Genomic DNA, 20,273 nt, shown 5'->3' on the forward strand with positions numbered 1-20,273 from the left:
ACGAGCCTATTTACAAAGGGATGGGAATAGGCTGTCCCCCCCTCACACTTATGGCAGGACAGACTCGTGGGGGGAACAGGGCTATCCCGCTGCTCTTCATCCCCCCCTCTCCAGGCCGTTTGTCCCCCCGACTTGGGCCGGGAGCACTCTGGGGCCGGGCTCGGCTCGCTGCCTTCGTTAGGCCCCCCATGGCTCCTCACGGCCAGCGGGGACAACGAAAGGGCTCAATCCCCCTGGCAGGACCCACTCCAGACCCTGGACTGGAAAGCGGGCCTTAAACTCCCTCGCTACCCAGGGACTTCTGTTCACCCCGAAGACAAAATCGCCGCCGTATTTCCTGTCCTCGAACACTTCCTGACACGGGGAAGATAACAAAGGGGAAAGTTTAAAGCAATAAATATCGCCGACCCGCCTCGTTCCCCGTGTGCGCCCGTGTCTGCCGCTCCTGAGGCCAGGCGGCACTCGGCTGAGCAGAAATTCGGCGTTTCCAGCCCTGTCTGGTCCCGACCGTTCGGCGCGACCCGCGCTCTGACACCTTCTTAACACCTTTTTGGGGATTCCAATTCTCACACACATGATCCCCCCCAACTTTGGGGGGTTTATTTTCCCCTCAACTGCCAAAGACCTTTGCTCCCTGCCTGCACTCCCCGTTACAGCGTGCCCCTTTCTAGCCAGATTAAACTGGGGCCGATGCCTCTGGACCGTCCTGTGACAGTGGACTCCGGAAAGGCTCACGGACAGAAAGGGTGGCTTTCTGAGTATATTTTTTTAAGCGATAGCGCGATTCAGTAAGCCAAATTGCATTTTTAAAGTCACGAGGGTTTCCTGGGCGCGCAGAAGACCATTGACAGTTTTCTTATGTTTTGATAGATTTAGCACTGTTACGGTACACTTCTTCCTCACACGCAGTAGCTAAGACTCGAAGATTAAAGATCGCACACCTCTAGATGAGTCAAAGCTTACACTCTGGAGGAGCTAATACATTTCGTGATTGACTTCCCCGCTGCGTTCTTTCCTGTTTCATCCTTGCGCGAAACTCCTTTCCCCTCTCTGCGCATTGCACGGACGCAGCCCTGGTCTCGCCACGTTCCGCAAGGCAGAGAGGGGAAATCTGAACTCTGACTCTTCTTGCAAAGCATCTTTCTGGCCCAAATCTCATCAATAAAAGTTTTAAACCGGAGCTGGCCGGAGGACCTTTGCCCCTGCCCGAGAGGCGAGGCTGTGCGGAGTCGCCGCGACATAGAGGGACAAAACCAGCCCTCCCAAGTGCAGTGGAAGTCACCGTGCGCAGGTGGACCTCGCTGCATCCCGCGCCCGGGTCCCCGGAGGCAGGCCCGGCGGGGCGGATGGGGAGCCCCCGCCTCCCCTCCGCTCCCGGGGCTCGGCCGCCGCAGCAGTGGCCTGCAAGGGCATCTCACCCAGCTTCCAGTGCTGCCTCCCTGCCGAAGCCAGGACTACCTCTTCCATCATCTCCCAAGGCAGATTTTTTTTCTCCTTCCCCCCTCCTCCCTGGAAGCCGTTCTAGTTTTCACCGCTAAGCAAACTCAGCACAGAATTTATAGCTGTCCTTATGGGGCGGAAAGGGTTACTCGCCGCTGTCGGGTTGGGGTTTGGTTTTTTCTTTTTTTTTTTTTTTTTTTTCTTCTTCCCTGTTCGCTTCCCTCGAATGGATATAATCTCATTTGAGCCCCTCAACGTGATGAAAGCTATTGATTGCTGTGTAGAGCCACCGACTTTTTGCTGGCTCCCCCAGCTACCTCCCAAAAGTAAATAAATAAGAAAATTACAAAGAAAAAGAAAGGGGGGGGGGGGGGTGTGTAAAATTAACACTAACATGTGTTTTCGGAAGTGTCTCAAATATGTACAAATCCCATTTTATGTCTTCCCATTCACGTGTATATTGATACCATAAAAGAGAAATCCTTCAGCAGGGTTTTTCTCTAAATACCTTATTCATTGAAACTGGCAGTTCCACTCATTATTCCACTCCCTTAAACCCGATTCTGATGGTGGCTAAATATAGAGCTTCGCCTTCCTGGGAACGCGAATCGAATACACAGTAAGCAAATCAGTGGCACAGGAGGGGGAAAAAAACCCTTGATCAAAGCCCTCCTTTTCTTCCCAATTCTGGATTATTGGGGCGGAGACAGGTTTCTCGTTTATTGCACATCATTGGCAAAGATCAAGCTTAAAATACAGTCACCTCTTCCACGAGTAGCAGTTAAACCCCCCAAAGTTAGAGGGTGGGGGTTAATAGAATTAAAACCAGATTGAATTATTTTCAGAAGCGTTTATCAGAGCAAGGAGGAAAGGAGCTTTAATCAGGCACAATTTTTAAAAGTAATACGAACATTCACAGGGGGAAAATGAATAGGATACAGTATGGAAAAGCACCTTCGCTGTTTCAGTCTCACAAAATCAGCTGATTTTTCTTTTCTCAGTCATTGGGATGACTCTTTTGTTGTTGTTGTTGCTGTTAGTTACTGGCTTCTTTCGCCAATTCGAACACCATCAGGTCACCGAGGGGGCTGGAGGTGGGTCTCGCCATGCCCCGTCCTGGAGGATAGGGGGAGAAGCGGATACTTGCAGAGTGCCCGGCGGAAAGGCACAAAAGGTACCAAACGCGCCCACCGCGCGGGGCCGCGGCTGGTCGCCTCTCGGCCAGCAGAGGTCGCCGTGCTGCCTGAGCGCTACCTGCGCACCCCGTCGAGAGGACAGCCTGTCAGGGAACTGGGAGAGCGGGCTGTGGACCGGACTCCGGCTGGGTGCGACTCCCAGACCCACCACGATGGTGCCGCCTCTGCGCACGCCGAGCTCCGCAACGCCCAGTGCGGCCACGCAGGGAGTGCGGGGTGGGTGTCCGGCTGCTACTGGCGTCGGGGAGCTCGGAGGAGAGGTGGACAAGGCGGGGCTCCCCCGGTCCGGGGGGAGCACGGGACGGCACTGCATCCTGAGCCGACTGAGGTGAAACTGGCCATAGCTAGATGTTTGCTCCGTCCAAACACGTGCCAGGCTGTCCAAAGCTGCCAGCAGCGGCAGTAATTCCTGATACCTGCTTTTGGTTTACTCAGCTAACAGGCAGAATTATGAAGTATACGTATACCGAGTCTCTTTTAGATATGTATATATACACACTCATAGGCATGAAGACAGACACCGCCACACATATGTATATCACCAGTTTCTAGGATGTAGAAGTGATCAACTAACAGAGTTGCATTCCCCACTGTTTATTTAAATGTGTAATATGTAAAGCAACTCTGTGTGTGTTTGCAACCGTATCTTTACCTCCTGACACTATCTTGAGATCACTTCAAGCTGGCTTAGTTATCTCTACAAGTGGCAACATTGGGTCTCACTTCTTGTCTGAAATAAAGCTGGAGAGTGCATTGGCTCCCTCAACTTTGGGAAGGAAAACATCTTGCAAACTAAGTTAGGGTTCCGGGGAGGTCTGTTGTTTAGTAACTGTCTCTTCAGAAAACGTGAGTTTCAGAACTTTTTCTTGGCTGTTTCATTGCAACCATATTTTCCAGCGGGAAGATATTCCCTGTGAATACTGCTTTGCCTCTCTTCTACCCAAACTTGGCTGCCTCTTAAAAAACAAAATAAGACTTTGGAAAAAAATACATTTTCCTGACGAGTAGTGATTGGAGGGCACTTATACAGTATACACGTTGATGAGGGCTGTGTAAGAGCCCATATGGAAGAAAACACAAAAGTGGGATCTAAACAAACTTAGAGGGGACGTTTACGATGGTGGGGGGAGGATTCAGGAAAGCTTGGGGTAGACCCACTGGAGAATGGGTACAGTTCCGTGCACAGAGTAGACGAAAGGCACCGTACAGCTTAAGCGGAGCCTGCCCTTTGAAAAACATAACACAAAGAAATCGGTGCCCACCAGGAAGTTGCATTTTCCCTGATTTGGGACGATTTCAGATAACGGGCCGCTGGAGCCCAAAGCCCTGCAGAGCCGGTGCCTGGTAGGGCTGGCTGAGGGGCGCCCTGCGCCGGTGCGCAGCTGGGAGCTCAGGCACTACACCGCGCCCAGCTGCAGGTCTCCGCTTCCACACATCTCCTCCAGGGAGCAGCGCCGCAGAGCCGCGCAGTCCTCCTCTTCTTCCCCCCACCATCCCCCACACCCCCCCCCCGGCCCCCCGCCCACCCACCCTTTTTTTTTTTTTTTTTTTTCAATTTTATATAAGAAATATAGGGGATTCTCCGCTGGCCCATTCCCAGCCAACCTAGGAAACCGCCTAAGCACAGGATGCGTTTCTATTTGCAGACTGGGAGGGGTGAGGGGGGTGGGAGGGAGAGAGGAAAAAAAGAAAGGAAAAGGATTTAAAAGGGATTGGAAAACATAAATAGAATGGAGGGAGTGTTGAAAGACAATTTAGGGTAAATATTTGTACCTTCTTCGACCTTGTGTTTAACAGAAATACATGAAGCTTTTATCCCCGATTTTAAGAGAAAAGGGGGTTGGAGGACAAACATAAACAGTCCCACCTCGGGGCAGCCGCTGGGGCCATGCCCAGCCAGGCTGTCCTGCCCTCCTCTACCAGGGCAGCTTTGCCTGGGGAAACCAGGACAGCGGCTCCCGCCTAGGAAAGATAAACGCCCGGAAAGGAAATAGTTGGATTAACACCACCACCTTCCTCCACCAAAAAAAAAAAAAAAAAAAAAGTTATACATATATATATATGTACATATATATGTGTATATGTGTGCATATATATATGGAAACAGCACGGTGAGCCCGAGAGGGGGAAGGGTGAAGGAGCCGGAGAGGAGCCGGGAAGGAGAATGAAAGGTGTGACGGGAGATAAGCGTCGGGGATGGAGGAGAGCGACAAGAAAAAAGTATAAAGGGAAATACAAATGAGGAGCGAGGAAAAGTTGCCTCCGAGCGCCCGAGCCGGAGCCGCCGCGCCGCCAGACGCTGAAATATGATAATCAGCGCAGCTGCGCCGTGCAGCCCGCAGCCAATGGGCGCCGCGCAGGCGTGACGTCCCCGCGCCTGACGTCAGGCCAATGGCGAGCGGGCTGAGTTGGAGCAGAGAAGTTTGAGTAAGAGATAAGGGCGAGGCGAGTGCCCGAGTCGCCAGCGCCCAGCTCGGCACCGCACCGCGACACCGCACCGCGACACCGCACCGCTCCGTGCAGCGCGGCCGGACCCTGCCGCGCCCCCCGGCGCCGCGCCCCGCACCGCTCCGCGCCCTACCGCACCGCGCCCCCCTTCTCGCTCCGCAGCCCTGACAGTATCTCCCGCGCTGGTGGTGTCTTGCCTCCTTTTTTTTTTTTTTTCATTTCGAGTGTCTACTTTTTTTTTTTGTTTTTGTTTTTGTTGTTAATACTTCTACTTTTTTATTATTTTTTATTATTATTTTCATTTTTAGCGACAGCTCTCAAACCTACTTTGGGGTCTTAAAACGAAACCGTACACCATTTCACTGTGGACATTACACCCTCTTACAGATATGGGAGACATGGGAGACCCACCAAAAAGTAAGGCGAAATTTTTACCGTTGTTGGAATAAATGTACTGTCTATTGTAATCGTCTCAGGCAGGCTAACTGCTAAAGAGCTGAAGTTCATTTGAATGGTCGAGAAGGTGCCTTTGTTGCCATGCCTGCATGCTTGTTATGTTTTAGCTTCTTTAGCCTTGTATGTTAACAGCCTGGGATCCTGCTCTCTTTTAAAAGTTTGGGCAGCAGACAGGATTTTAATGGGATCTCCAAGCATGGAGCTTTAAATTCTCCTCGTCCTAGACCGCGGTGAGGCTGTCTGACTACCCAGCACCTAGTCCGTGTAGGGGAATTAGCTTTAGACTTGCAAAAGAGAGCAAGTGACAACCGTAAAGATGCTTGTTCTTGCTAGCAGCCTGTAGTCCCCTCTTTGGTGGCACAGGGCTGAATGGGAAGCGCACCGAGACGCGTCCACCGTTTCAAGTCATAGCCTCTTAAAAAACGAAATCAAACATACAGGTGCATTCCCCGTGAGGCAAGGCATGCAAACAAGCAAACAATAAAATGAAAACACCGAGGGAGTTTGGAGTTTTGATTCTGTGCAAAGCTTGTGAAATGAGAACCTTCACCTCTAAGACTGTTCACATCTGCATTTTAGCATATGTTCCGCCTCCTTTCTGAGCTAGGCATGGTTTTGATGGCATACTTCAACAATCTTCAATTACCATCCAAAAGTGTGATATTCAAAAAAAAAAAAAAAAAAAAAGAACAACGCTCCCAGAGTACTCCCTATAAGGGAACGACACTAAAAGTGTGTTTATCTCTGTAGGAGTGCAAGCAGATAGTCAATCATGTATTTATTTTCATTTCAGAAAAACGCCTGATTTCCCTATGTGTTGGTTGCGGCAATCAAATTCACGATCAGTATATTCTGAGGGTTTCTCCGGATTTGGAATGGCATGCGGCGTGTTTGAAGTGTGCAGAGTGTAATCAGTATTTGGACGAGACCTGTACGTGCTTTGTTAGGGATGGCAAAACCTACTGTAAAAGAGATTATATCAGGTACGCCATTTACCTTGTTTAATTCTTCATTGATTTTCCTTTTTTAATTCTTTATTTAACTTTATAAATCTGACTGAGGTAGGAAGAGGAAAAATTGTAAGAAGAGTCTGAAACGACAACTGTTACGTTTCCAAGTGATTTAGCTATAGATATACAGGCAAGGAAAAAAGTTAGAGGAGCCAAGTTTTTTGTTCCACAAATTTCTGTATACGAAAACCCCACTTTCGGGAACAGCTAGCGACTGTGTGGGACCCTCCCGAGGACTTTGGCAATGTATCCTGTGATTCTAAAAGTGGGAAATCGTATGTAATGCGGCAAATTTTCAGTGGTGTAGGTACTAAGTCCAACACGGAACTGAATGCTTCTTAACAAAACCTGAGAAACGTGTGTGTCTGTGTTTTTGCAAAGGCATAAAGGCATTCATAAGAAAAATACTTAAAGCATGTATGCCGTAAAAATAAATACACGGGTAGAAAGAAAAAAAAAAAAAAAAAAAGAACAACACACACAAAACCCGTTATTTAACCCAGGCCTATCAAAAACAAAAAGGCAAAAGAAAAACAAAAACAAAACCGAAGTTTCCTTTAGAATGAAGGTTCATTTTATGGGGAGGTTAAAACCTAGACTGAAATGTTTCTTTGCTAAAATAACTGACATTTAATCTTTTTAAATATTAACCCCTTTGGTGATATCTGACTGCCTTTTCTTTCTTATCTTATCTGTACTGATGAATTAGACAGAGCAGATCAAATTGCCCATCATCTGTTCGCGAACAATTGGGTATATTTAGATAATGGAACCGCTTCCTTCCTCACATTAAAATCTGGTAACTGATAAAATGTGAGAGTTGCCAAACCTGACACTATAGAGAAACCAAAGGAGGAATTTCCAGTGTGTTTATTATTTGTGCTCCTGGGTCATGCTGATCCGTTTCAGTGTCGCCTACTGCGTTTGCCAAACCAGAACTTTGCCTGATACTGAGGTAGGGACAGTATTTATTTTTTTACAGAAAGTTTAGGAACCTAGTACCTATCTATCCACCGAAGATACCTTTTCTAGTTCCTTTGTAATCCTGGACTGAATAAAGCACTTGAGTCTTGACTCCTCCAGTGCAGAATTCATAAACAGATCATTCCTTCAAGCCATTGTGAGAATTGCTCAAAGTTTTACCATAGTAAAAACCAGACCACTTCTTATTTATTTATTTATTTATTTTTATTTCTTTCTTTGCTTTTAAACGCACTTAGGAGCTGTGTTTTGAACATCTCCTTTTTACTAATTTCAAATGAAAGGGGAAGGTTTGTACAGAGATGTGCTCACCTCCCTCCTGCTAGAACTCAGCGGGAGAAATGAAGAAAAAAAAAAAAAAGGCAGCTCTTTTAAGTTAAAACTGGAAATATTAAATTTGCTACAATTTTAAAAATCAGATGTATATTATGTGCAAGCCGTCTTTGAATTAAACCGTGACCCAATCTACAATTGTCAGATATGTGGGCATTCCCCCAACTTTTGTACTTATTAATGAATGCACTCTGCGATCGCTCTGTTCTTTTTCTGCTTAGCTGTATTTTTGGGGAGGGTGTTCTTCTCAGAACTTTAATTCGGAAATGCGTAGTTCTACATATAGATTTGTACACCTCTGTAGAGTCAGCAGCTAAAGTTGTGTATAAATATACATCTGCACCCACATGCTTACACTACAGACTATCTCTAAGGAAGTGTACTTGTGAGGAAATGGGTTGAATATTAGCTCAGCTTAAGCAATAGTTTTCACAGTTCTGTGGATCGTGTATGTGCATATGTGCGTGTACCCGCACATCTGCGAAAAGATGTTAATGTTACCTAATGCTAAGGAGTCCGTCAGAGGAGCACTCGGCAAGAGCCGGGAGATTGCAGTTCTAGGCACCCGAGTTGGAGCGTTTCCTCGTGTTCATCTGCTGATGGGTGAACTATTCCACTCTCCTCCACGGGAGACGAGAAGCCCGCTGCTTACGTCAGAAACCCATTATTTGCGGCGTGGGGCTGTCAGCGAGAAGCTGCCCTTTCACTCATGCTGGAGGGCTTAAGCCCCGGGGCAAGTTGGGATCGTCAGCGGGAGGTAAACGGACCCGGGTGGGCTGAAGCAGGGGCAGGCTGCAGAGTCAAGGCACCTAAAATGCCTTCTGGTGAGGGGCGGGTGGGAGTTTCACTGCTTATATACGTGAGCGTGTGTAAACGTATATCTAAGAAGATGTGTGTATAAAGTAGACCTGGTGAGATGGGACAAGAGGAAGAGCCCACTCCGCTGGCAGAGCCGCCCCTGCTGCTAAGTCCCAAGGGCTGAGCAGCCGGCAGCCCGGCACGCATTAAGAGCGAAGTCTTGAGTGGGTTCCTTGCAAAAATAATACCTTTAGGTGAGGCTGGCATGTTTGCGAGTGAGGAGTGAATGGCGGGTTCGCCAGCTTCTCCTTCACCCGGTGTAGCCGGGCGTTTCGGTTCAGCCCCGGGACAGTCTATATCCCGCCGTAAGGAGGAAGGGAAGGAGAAGGCAGGGAAGGCCCGTCGCCTGCTGCAGCCCAGGCGCTGGGGCGGGAGGGAGAGGTCTGCATCTCCTCGGGAAGGAAGGGGGTCGTTTTTTTGTTTCTACCGCTGTTTCTCCTTCAACCTCCGCAGCCCCTTCCCTTCCCCCTCTCCTTACACACCGGTGTGTCCGGGTCCTCATCGCCTTTCACGGCAGGGTACCGGCAGCAAACAAATCCTATTTATTCCTTTCCTCTACTGACTTCTGTATTTTTAAGGCTTGTTTAACTAGTGGACTGCGTGTGGCTGCCCACGAGTGGGAGTGAAAACCTCTCTCTTTCTTTTTCTCCTTCCTTTCCCCCCCATCTATTCCCTGCCCTCCCCTTTCCCCCTCCCGTGTTCTCTCTCCTTCCTTCCCTTCTCCTTCTATCTGGGCTGGGCCCTGCTCAGGTTATACGGCATCAAGTGCGCCAAGTGCAGCATCGGCTTCAGCAAGAATGACTTCGTGATGCGCGCCCGCGCCAAGGTGTACCACATCGAGTGTTTCCGCTGCGTGGCCTGCAGCCGCCAGCTCATTCCCGGCGACGAATTCGCGCTGCGGGAAGACGGCCTTTTCTGCAGGGCGGACCACGACGTGGTGGAGCGGGCCAGCCTGGGCGCCGGGGACCCGCTCAGCCCCCTGCATCCAGCCCGGCCGCTGCAGATGGCAGGTACCGCCCCACACCCGGCGCCGCGGGACCCGGCGGGGTTCAGCGCATCCCGGCCCCGCTGTGGAGGGAGTGGGCAGCCACTTGCGCCCAGTCCCGCAACCGCGCGGAAAGGCGGCCCTGGGCTTGCGCGCCTGCGGCGAGGCGGCCGTGAGAAAAGCCCGCGCATGTGGTGCGCGTGAGGCGGAGCCACCTGCGGGGGGCGCGCCCCCCATCCTCCAGCCCTCCCGCTCCTGCTGCGCACCGGGTGCGGGGGTCCTGTGTGTGCCCCCCACCCCATCCGGGGTCAGCCCAATGGCCTAAGCCGGAGCGGGACGAGCCGCTGCAGGGAGCAAGTCTGTGGCAATGAGCTCTCCGCTTCCGGAGCGTGTGGAGCTAAGCACTGGAGGAAGCGGGGACCGAGGAGAGATAGACTTCGTTGCTACAGGCGAGCACTTAGGCTGTAATTTAAAACTGTCAACAAGTTAATCTTCGGTAATTGCCTTTTAAAGTGACTCTGCCTTCCTGAAACGTTTTATGTGATTTGGTGAGAATTTCAGGTTAAAATTCGGCATTGTAACTTCACAGTCACCTCACCTTACAACTTTGCTTACATTTTTAGTTCTCGATGAGCACATTAGATACTCAGAGACGCTTAGCTTTAGGAAAGGGCACGCCTCTGAGGCAAACTAGGCTGGACAATATACGGTTGGCTGGCGTTATTGCTGTGCAAGTAGCTGTAACTCGAAAAGTTGTTTACAAACATAGGTATGTTTAAACGGGCTTCTTTCCCGCTTCTGAGCCACTTTCAGGTGACGTATCTATATACAGGGAGAAATAATCCCATAGCTGATCACGGCAGAATTGTGTAAAGATGGTGCGTGCTCTCTACAGCATGTTTATGCATGCTCTGAAAGGCATACTGTGAGGGCAGGTACAACACTGCTAAGGTCTGAAGCTTCGTATCGTCTTTATCGCATTTGCTGATTCATTGTTATAGTCAAAAAAGTCGGAACTCGACTGTACAAAAGCGAACACTTCTGAATATTAGCTAACCAGAGTTTAAGGGGATAGGGGGGTTCAAATTACATCTATATAGCTACAGCTACACAATACATATAAGAATATCAGAATCACAAGAATACTTTCAGTTCTTGATGTACATACCCGTAGGTTTGCACTTCTTGGTGGCTTCCACAAGTTGCTAGGCTTGCTCCCCTTTTAAAGAATTGGCGAAACGTTCCTATTTTTTTCAAGTATTTGTCAAAAGTTGACATAAATTCATCTAGCACCTCCACTTTCTAAGATAGACTCCGTCTTCCAAGCTCTGAGATACTGGGCTGTCGTAGGATTTTCCTCCAAGGTGGATGGAGGAAAATTCACTCCAATGCAGTGGATTTGGCTTGTTCTGCTTCTATTTGGTGGCAACAAAGTGCCGGGAGCTGTTGCATGTTATCGCGGCCTTTGACTAAACTGAGCTTGATTCCGTATGCAAGAAGCAGACAGAAAATATGATTAATATAAGAAGTATTCTTTCATTAATTTTAAGGCAAAAAAATCTGTTTTGGTGATTTGTCAGGGAATAAATACATAAAACCCTCCCACTCCTTCCCTAGCGCACGCACACCTTGGCGAACTCGCCCTCTCCTGTCAAGTCTCACACAGGTTCAAGCTTCTGTCATTAAGGGTTTTAGAGGGGTGGTTTGTTTTTGCAAATTAATTATCTGTGGAGTCAGAAATGTCAGTCCTGTCACTCCACCGACGCATAAAGCAGAGGAGGCTGTAGGAGCTCCGATAGATCTGACTGCTTGAATGGCCTTTGAAAAGTGGGTTCACCATCACACCCCCCCCTTCCTTGCCTCCCCCTGTCCCACCAGCTTAGATTCATAACCTCTGCAGACTCCCTGCTTCCTACTCATGGGGATCCTGTTCCTCCCTTCCCCTTCCCTTACAGCAGAACCTATCTCTGCCAGACAGCCAGCTCTGCGACCCCACGTCCACAAGCAGCCCGAGAAGACCACGCGAGTCCGGACTGTCCTTAATGAAAAGCAGCTTCACACCTTGAGGACCTGCTACGCTGCCAATCCCAGACCTGACGCCCTCATGAAGGAGCAACTGGTAGAAATGACTGGCCTCAGCCCGAGGGTCATCAGGGTTTGGTTTCAAAACAAGCGGTGCAAGGACAAAAAAAGGAGCATTATGATGAAGCAACTTCAGCAGCAGCAACCCAATGACAAAACCGTAAGTGGCTTCAGCTTCTGACCGTGCACTGCCTCCCTTCCCGAGGAGAAACACCTGGGTTGTGTCCAGCCCGGCCAGCCTCCGGGGTCTGTCTGACGCTTTTGATTTTGAGGGAGCTCCCTTAAAACAAAGAAAATGATAGTGGTTAACTATTATCCGCTTGTTTCTGTCGTCAGTGCAATTAAAACAGATCACAGCGAGAAGCCGGTATAGGCTGCTCAAGAGAACACATGTCATTTTGAGGGTCTAAGGATACACAGAGGATTAGACTAACTTCTCTGCAGCATGAATTGCGACCTGCAGAGCTTAAGGGATATAATAAGACCAGCCTTGTGTAATATTTATATTGCAAATGCAAAGCAGTTCTCGAGGGGAAAATGATGCTTTCACCCTCTTCAATGGTTTTATGCAGGAGTAAACCGAGAAGTAAACCCCATGAGTAAAAGGGAAATTTGATGTATTTTCTTAGTGCTTTACATACTACAATGTGCATGTACAATGTTCAAGGCCAGGTTGGATGAGGCCTTGGGTGGCATGGTTTAGTGTGAGGTGTCTCTGCCCATGGCAGGGGGGTTGGAACTAGATGATCTTAAGGTCCTTTCCAACCCTAACTATTCTATGATTCTATGTGTATGCTTCTCAGTGCATTTACTGCAGCAAAAGACAAAGGCAATGCAAAGTTTTTGGAATCACCATCGTGTTTGCAGGTTAATTTAACTATATATAGTCATCGTGAAGAAATATATTCAGTTCTTGTCTTCAGGCATATGCACATGTGGTGCAAATAAACGAAAGCGCTGGGTACAACAGAGCAAACTGTCTCTCTCCCTTTTAAGTCAACTTTTTTCTTTCTTCGTCTCCCCTCCCCCCTCGTTGTTGTTATCCACTTGAAGAAGAGTCTGTTTTTCTCCCTGTGTATATTGACTGACCTGAGAATGACTATTAATTCATAAGCCTGCCTGTTTAAGCAGAATTTAAGGAGTTTCATTTTACCCTGTTGGAATGTAATAAAACACGATGTTATTAACTCTCCCGAACAATATATTCGTCGAGGCTTACAGTTATTTTGTACACAGTGTTTGTGCCACAGGGCTTACTGGGAGGGCTGGGGTTTCTTTTTTTTTTTTTTAATGTTTCAGATAGACATACCCCAGGTTTGCCGTGCCGTGGTTATACGATACAGTTAAGGTCATGCAAAACAAAACCCGCTTGGATGCGAAATAGAAAGGCATAGAAAGGCAGCATGATTAACCGTTTCTTGTGCATCGGCAGCCAAGATAGAGAGTGCTCGTGTTTTAAAAAGCTTGGGGTGGAGGGGGTATGCCTTGAGAGAAATGGGAGGATTAAAGGGAAAGAAAGTAAACTTCCACAGTGATAAATGCAGCGGGTAGGAATAGGCTGACCTAGAGCAGAATAGAGTAAGACATTCACAGCAGATTAACAAAGCAAATACAAGCGACTGTATAGATAAGATAGAAAGCAGTTTATTGACTCAGCGCTTATATACAATAAAGTTAACCAAGCTCATTAACAACTTTTGCTGGGCTGTTTACAGAATATCCAGGGGATGACAGGAACTCCGATGGTGGCTGCTAGTCCGGAGAGACATGACGGTGGTTTACAGGCGAACCCGGTGGAGGTGCAGAGTTACCAGCCTCCTTGGAAAGTACTGAGCGACTTCGCATTGCAGAGTGACATAGACCAACCTGCTTTTCAGCAACTAGTAAGTGTCGGTTCCCAGCCGGAGCAGGCCAGCCGGTACCCGGGGCAGAACAATGGGGGATTCCCTAAAGGTACCGGATGCTCTCAGAGAGATGAACCATCCAGACTAGCCGGGTTTTCCTGAAATTGCAAGGTGAGCATGACAACACTCTGTAAACGTGGCGAATTGGATTAATTTCACAGGTCTTGGTGTGAAACCTAGCTTAGGGCACAGCAGGGCTCTTGCTGAAGTGTGAGAGAGATGGATAAGGCCTGAAGTAGGTCTCAAACATAACTCAGCTCGCACACCTCTGAAAATTGAGAGATCCACAGAACTAAAACATTCCTCACGTGTAAATTATATGCACATTGGTGAAAGCCTTTTCTAAAACTCGCCCCTCCCCACTTTGGACCAATTTTGCCTTTCTGAGGTAGGGCAGATTTTAAATAGTTGATTGCAATGTCAGCCTGAGCCGCTGTTATTTTCACAAAAACACGAATAGATTAATTAAAGTTTTGAAGTCCTTGTTTTAAGCAGACACCTCTAGATATAACTTCATATAGCTATAGATACATATGTACACACAAACATATACATACATATAGCTTACATTAAATGTTGTTTGGAAAGTGAAGTGCTAGTACATATTTAGGTGAAAAATTCAAACAATATAATAAACTGCCTTTAGCCAAAAGAAAACAGACCTCTTAGAATAAATTCTGTTCTTAACTCACTTCCTCATGCCTGCGTCACTTGGCAGCTTATAAGGGACCATATAATCTAATACCTAGGCCCAACAAGGTGAATTAAGGACAGAAGTTCAGCCTTAATTCAATTTCTTGGCCTAAATTTATTAAAACTGGATCCTTAATAAGATACTTTTTTCAGTGATTCAAAACCCAAAAGTTAATGATGAAAAATTAACATATAGACCGTTTTTTGATCTGCTGGGCATTTTTCTGACATGAAGCAATAGAAAATGTAGGCTTGTAGCCACATCTAAGGTAGTTTTCAGACCTTTTCAGTGCCAACCCCTCTTGCAGGATTGCTTTTCTTTTGCCGGTGGTGGGTTGCAGCCTGCTTCCCCTCCCCTGGCACATCGTGCTCTCTCAGGAAGCTTTAGCACAGCAGCAGGACTGTTTGCATCATCTTACCTCTAGAGCAACTGCAGGTTTTTCTGCTTTAGCCAAGCTGTCAAGCAGACACGAGAAAAAAAATCATCTCTTTTGGCTGCCTTACTTATTGTGCCTTAACAGAATAGGTGACCTTAGAAACTTTTAATGCAGTGAGTTTCTGTATGGAGCAGTTGTTAAAAAAAAAAAAAAAAAAAAAAAAAGAAGAGGGATGGGCAAGGATGGAAGACGGATAGCCCAAACACACACATATAGGTAGATAGATCTTTAGGTAGACAGATCAAGATTGATATATATGGGACATAATGTCTGACACTGGAAAGAGTTAAAATAAAGAACAGTGGATGGAACAGAAAGTTCACCGACTGTTCAAAACACGTCTCTAATCTGGAGAAGGCCTTAATCACAGGATCGGCAAGCTAAATAGGTGCCAATGAAATGCTTTTGCATTAGTAAAGCGCTACCTTTCAAACCATGCCTTTTCCCATCGCTGCTCCCAAACCTACGGGAGCCGCAGGGCACGTTAGGATGGAGAAGTGTGACCTTTTTTATCAAACTGACTCTCGTTAAAAAGAGATAGCACCCTCACAAACGACAGAGAATGGCTTGTTTCAAATACTTTCTGCTCCTGGATGCTCCTTCCTCGTTTATTTTAGCATGTGCACAAAAGAGGAAAAAAAGTAACCTTGCAGTTTCGTGTCAAAAAACCACATGCACTCTTAAATAATTGACTAGAACATCCTGTTGGGATTGCCAGTCTTGGAAGAAAGGGAGGAAGGCCTCATTAATAAGTCTGTTTGTTTACTTGCTTGATTTCTCCATCTTTTATATCTATTTTTATTATTATTTTTTTAACCTGCTTTTTTTCCCTGTGACTTGGCTGAAGGCCTGAAGAAGATTCCTGTGAAGTCAATGGGGAAGCTAAACAAAGCAACAAACTCTGACACAGCCTCCTGTGGAGATGTGTCAGGCCGTTTGGCTGCATGCCTGTGTGTTTATTTTTGGGTTCTTCTTTGCCTGGTACTCATCTTTGATTGTTACACTTGTAACAACACTTCTTTTCTTTTTCTTTTTTTTTTTTTTTTCTTTTTTTCTTTTCTTTTTTTTTTTTTTTTTTTTTTTTTGTCAGGTTAATTTTTCGGAAGGAGGACCCGGTTCCAATTCTACTGGAAGTGAAGTAGCATCAATGTCTTCTCAGCTTCCAGATACACCTAACAGCATGGTAGCCAGTCCTATTGAGGCATGAGGAACATTCATTCAGATTTCTGTTGTTGTTGTTTCTGCCCTTACCCTCACCCCTGCTGGAGAGAGTGGGAAAGTGATCTTGTTGGGATTCCGAAGTTTAGGGGGAAAAAGTATTTAACAGCCCTGTAATGAACCTAGCAAGGAACTGCTCCATGAAATGAACGGAGTCATGTTTGAAAAGACAAGGTAATATGGTAGCAACACTGTGAAGACAATCATGGGATCTTACTAGAATACTTAAAAAAAAAAAAAAAGAAAAAAAAGAAAAAAAGAAAAAGGAACCCAACAACAAACCACGCGCTATTCAATGATCAGAGGAGGATTGAAAAGACTTTTTCAAAATGTAAAGGATTTGTACACGTGGCTCACAAAAAGAAAACAAAACAAAACAAAAAAGTGGAAAAAAATTACCTGTTCATTTGACTGCAAATCTTAGGAAGAAACCAAGGTAGAGGGAGCTTCTATCTAATCTCTCCCAATCCGAACGGTGCTGTTTCTATATTGGTGATTGCCTTGCCAAAAGGAGCTCCAGCAGGTTTTCCATCATCAGGAAAGAGACGATGTAGCCCTGAATTGTTGAAAGATCCATTGCAGGAAGGTGGAGCTACATTGGTTTGCAATGTTGTTTTTAGTTGACTCTTAATATGGGGATATTTCCTGGGTCTCTTCTAGCATGTACTGTAGCGGGGTTTTGGTTTTGTTTGGTTGAGATCCACTCTCTTTATCAAGTCTGAAGCGATTTAAAAATAAGTTTTTGAATTCCTCTTTAAAAGACCAATTTATAAAAACATTGCAACAAGTTATACCTCTATTTTGCCACAAAGCGTCTCGGGATTGTGTTTGAAATGTGTCCGTCCAAGAACATTCCCCTCCCCCAAAGACGTGTATAGTCATTGGTTAAAACGACTGTTTTTCTCTCTTTCCCTTTCTCTCTCACTCTCTAAAAATAAAGAGAAAAAAAAAAAAAAAAGGAAAAGGAAAAAAGGAAAGAAACCCTTTTTTGTTTGCTCTTGCATTGCAAATTATAAAGTAATTTATTATTTATTATCGGAAGACTTGCCACTTTTCATGTCATTTGACTATTTTTTGTTTGTTGAAGTAAAAGAAAAAAAAAAAAAAAAAAAAAAAAAAGGAAAGGTTGTACCGTGGTCTTTGAATTATATGTCTAATTCTATGTGGATTTTGTCTTTTTTTTTTTTTCTTAAATATTATGTGAACTGAAAGCGCCATATGTAGAATTATTATATCTTCAGGACTATTTCACTAAATAAGCGTTCAGAATAAAGAAAATAATAATAATATTAATATTAAATAATGAACAAAGTTCCCTCTTCTAAATATTTACAAGTTAGCAGCTAAAATACCTGAAATAAAATATTGCATGCAAAGCAGGTCGTTAGCGAATAAAAGGAGTGTGATATTTTATTGCAAGTATTAACGACCAGCTTGTAAATTTCCGTTTCAACAACTATATCAGGGCTATTTGGATGCCTTAGCTTTCAATCGATAATGTTAGAAGCTCTCTTGTCCCCGTCCCCGCATCCCTTGACCTGAAAAGTGATATTACTCTAGGCATGATCTGACATAACGTTAAAACATCTAAAAAACTGGGAGCTCAGGCTTTTTTGCTGAGTTCTGTTATTTTTTAAAAATAATAAAAAAGAAAGTGCTGTATACCAAAGCCTCGTTGTTGAGATTGTTGAAGTGACCTGTACTTTAAATATAAGCTCCTGATAAAAGGGACGCTTTTTGCTTAACAAGTCAAGTATGACCATTATTTATCAGTGTCTGCTGTCAAAACAATTGAATAATGCTGCAGGAGGTATACGTTATGGGGATATTGCTATGAAATTGCACGAATAGTGTTTCTTATTTTCTGTCGACTTCCCTCTCTTCACTCCCTCTTTTCTTCCTTTTTTAATTTGCGGGGGAGAGGGTGGTGAAAGCTAGAAGCGTGGGTGATTTCTTGGGGAAAAGTATTAAAAAAAAAAAACTAAAAAAAAAAAGGGTTGTTTTTGCTCCGAGTGCTCCCTAGTGCTCCCGGCCAGCACAAGACAAAGGCTCGCTTTAAAAACTCCTAAACTGGAATATACAGAGATTTTTCGTCTGACAAACACAAGTTGGTTTGCATGATAGTTACTCCAAAGTCTAATGTTTTTTTAACATAACCTTCTTTTTTCTCCCTTCTCACCATCTCAGCCCACCCTGAGCAAGCTCAGCTATAGAGACAAACCACTTCGACAGTACTGAGAACATAAAAAAAAAGTTAAAAGTCTAATACAAGGATTTCAATAATCCTGATTAGAAACTGGATTCATTTTGTATGCTCAAGTGTAATACATTTTTGAGTACTTGATAAATATTTAAATAAATATGAAATCTACCTTAAACTGTGTGATCAGTAACCTTTGTGTTTTTATGCAGGATCACAGGCTTGGTTCCACGCTTCGGGTGGTGGGAGGGAGAAAGGGTGTCATTTCTCCGGTGTTTTAACCTGTAAGTTGCTTGAGTCGCTCTTATTGACCCGGGGGAAAGAAGGGGGTTGGGGATGTTGGAGACCGACATTCCGACCTGGGGGGTGTCTTCAAATGGCGCTGGAAACCTGTAAGGTCAGGGCAAAGCGAGGGCCTTTGCATTCACTCTTCACCGCCTGGGAGCTAACGTGTAGGGGGAAAGGCACAGGGTTACGCTGGGGGTGGGAGGGGGGTGACCCAGCGGGAGAGCAATTTCGCGTCGGTGGGTTGCTGTGACACCTCCCCCTCCCCACTTTTCCCAGGATCTTAGGGTCGGTGAGGGTCTGTCGTCTCCGAGGGCTACACGGGAGCGAAAGGTGGATTTTGGCAGTTGCTCCTTGCCAGGAGGCAGCCCCCCCAGCCCTGCGCAGTGCTGCCTGGCGCCCAGCGGTCCCGGCGAGCCCTCCCGGCTGCTGGGGTTGCCGCCGAGATAAGCGGCCTGGCGGGAGGCAGGGGTTTGCTTTTGGGCTGCCAAAGTAGCGTCTTGGTCCTCCAAGTGCATAGGGCAGCGTGTCTTTGGAGGGCTGCGGGCGGGAGCCCCGGTCGGGATGTGCCTCCACTCACACCTACGGCCGGGCTTCTTCTTGCATCCCCAAGGGGCGCTTGCCCCTCCGAGCCTTCCACGGGGGCTGTGGTCGCTTCTCCTGCGGTTACTAGGGGTCTCCGCCCCCCCCCGGCAGCAGACATCCCGCTCCAGCCCGCCCGCTGCGCAGACGTGCTGCCCGGGGTCACCGGAGCCTTCTCCCGCGAGCCCTCAGTTAAACACAACTCGTCCTAATACAATATCATTTCTCTTGTGTGTGGTGGTAGGGGATTCTTCTATGGCCTTTGGGTCTCTTTCCGCTTCATACACTTGTGGCATATTTCCCTCCATTCCTCCAACCTCCAAAGACTATTATCCACCATGGAACAGAGACAAACTTTCGAGAGGTCTCTCCTAATGCCTTCAGGAGAACACCCTTTCTGAGCTCGGAAAAGATTTGTGCAAGCGAAAGAAAACATCCTCTTGGTGAAATGCGTGTCTTTATAGTGCTCTGTGCACCTTCCTGCTATGCTTTCTCTTTAGGATACGGGTACGGCCGGCAATTAACAGATCCAGGTCCTCCGGTTTTCTTGCTCCAGCCTCCCTCAACAATGTCAAGTAAGGTCTGTTAAGCCTTGATGTAATTTCTCTGAGAATTCTGTTTTCACGCGCAGAGACCAATATTCAAACTCTTCTAATTTCAATATTTGCACCAGGTTAATTAACTCTCAGCATCTCCAGCCAACGTAGCATCGAGACACAGAAGCCAGGCACGTGAATTCCAGCGCTGAGATCAGTCGAACATGTCAAAAGTAAGTGCTTGCCTTTATATATATATATGTATATATATGTATATATGCATACATGTTTTAACAAATTCACGTTGGGTCAACCAGAGATGGGCAGTGGTGAAAGAATGAGGGGCCCTCAGGAGATGCCGGCCCTTGGGTCGCCGCAGCCCCAGTGCAGCGCCCGGGAAGGAGCCACAGCCGGAGCGGATGCAGGGTTAGAGGTGCTGGGTGCGTTTCACGAGCACCGTTTCACAACCCCCCTGCACGCCCGAAAGGCCGACAGCTTTTTACGGTGCGAAGTGCCACTGCTGGGCGGTTTGCGTGCTTCAGTGAAACTGTAAGTAGTTAATAAAGGGGCTGGAAAGAGATCCTGTTTACTGATTGTTCCTGATTGTTGTTTTCTTGATAACAGAGCAA

General features: G+C 46.6%; 1 protein-coding gene across 1 annotated transcript; it reads left to right on the forward strand.

The window, feature by feature from the left end:
- Positions 1–4,369: 4,369 nt before the first annotated feature.
- Positions 4,370–16,491, forward strand: ISL1 (ISL LIM homeobox 1). The gene is made up of 6 exons (XM_080638720.1): positions 4,370–5,501; positions 6,334–6,523; positions 9,473–9,732; positions 11,663–11,949; positions 13,505–13,672; positions 15,914–16,491. Exons 1-6 carry the CDS (start codon positions 5,474–5,476, stop codon positions 16,028–16,030), a joined length of 1,050 nt encoding a protein of 349 aa, XP_080494846.1. The 5' UTR covers positions 4,370–5,473; the 3' UTR covers positions 16,031–16,491.
- The last annotated feature ends 3,782 nt before the right edge of the window (positions 16,492–20,273 follow it).

Source organism: Psittacula echo (genome assembly GCF_963264785.1).
Source record: "Psittacula echo genome assembly, chromosome: Z".
In the NCBI taxonomy this organism is placed as follows: Eukaryota; Metazoa; Chordata; class Aves; order Psittaciformes; family Psittacidae; genus Psittacula; species Psittacula echo.

Excerpts from the sequence above, each read along its gene's own strand:
- ISL1 (XM_080638720.1), top strand. The coding sequence starts at position 5,474 with ATGGGAGACATGGGAGACCCACCAAAAA. Across the intron at positions 6,524-9,472 it reads TGTAAAAGAGATTATATCAG|GTTATACGGCATCAAGTGCG; the intron begins GTACGCCATTTA and ends GGCCCTGCTCAG. Across the intron at positions 9,733-11,662 it reads CCGGCCGCTGCAGATGGCAG|CAGAACCTATCTCTGCCAGA; the intron begins GTACCGCCCCAC and ends CTTCCCTTACAG.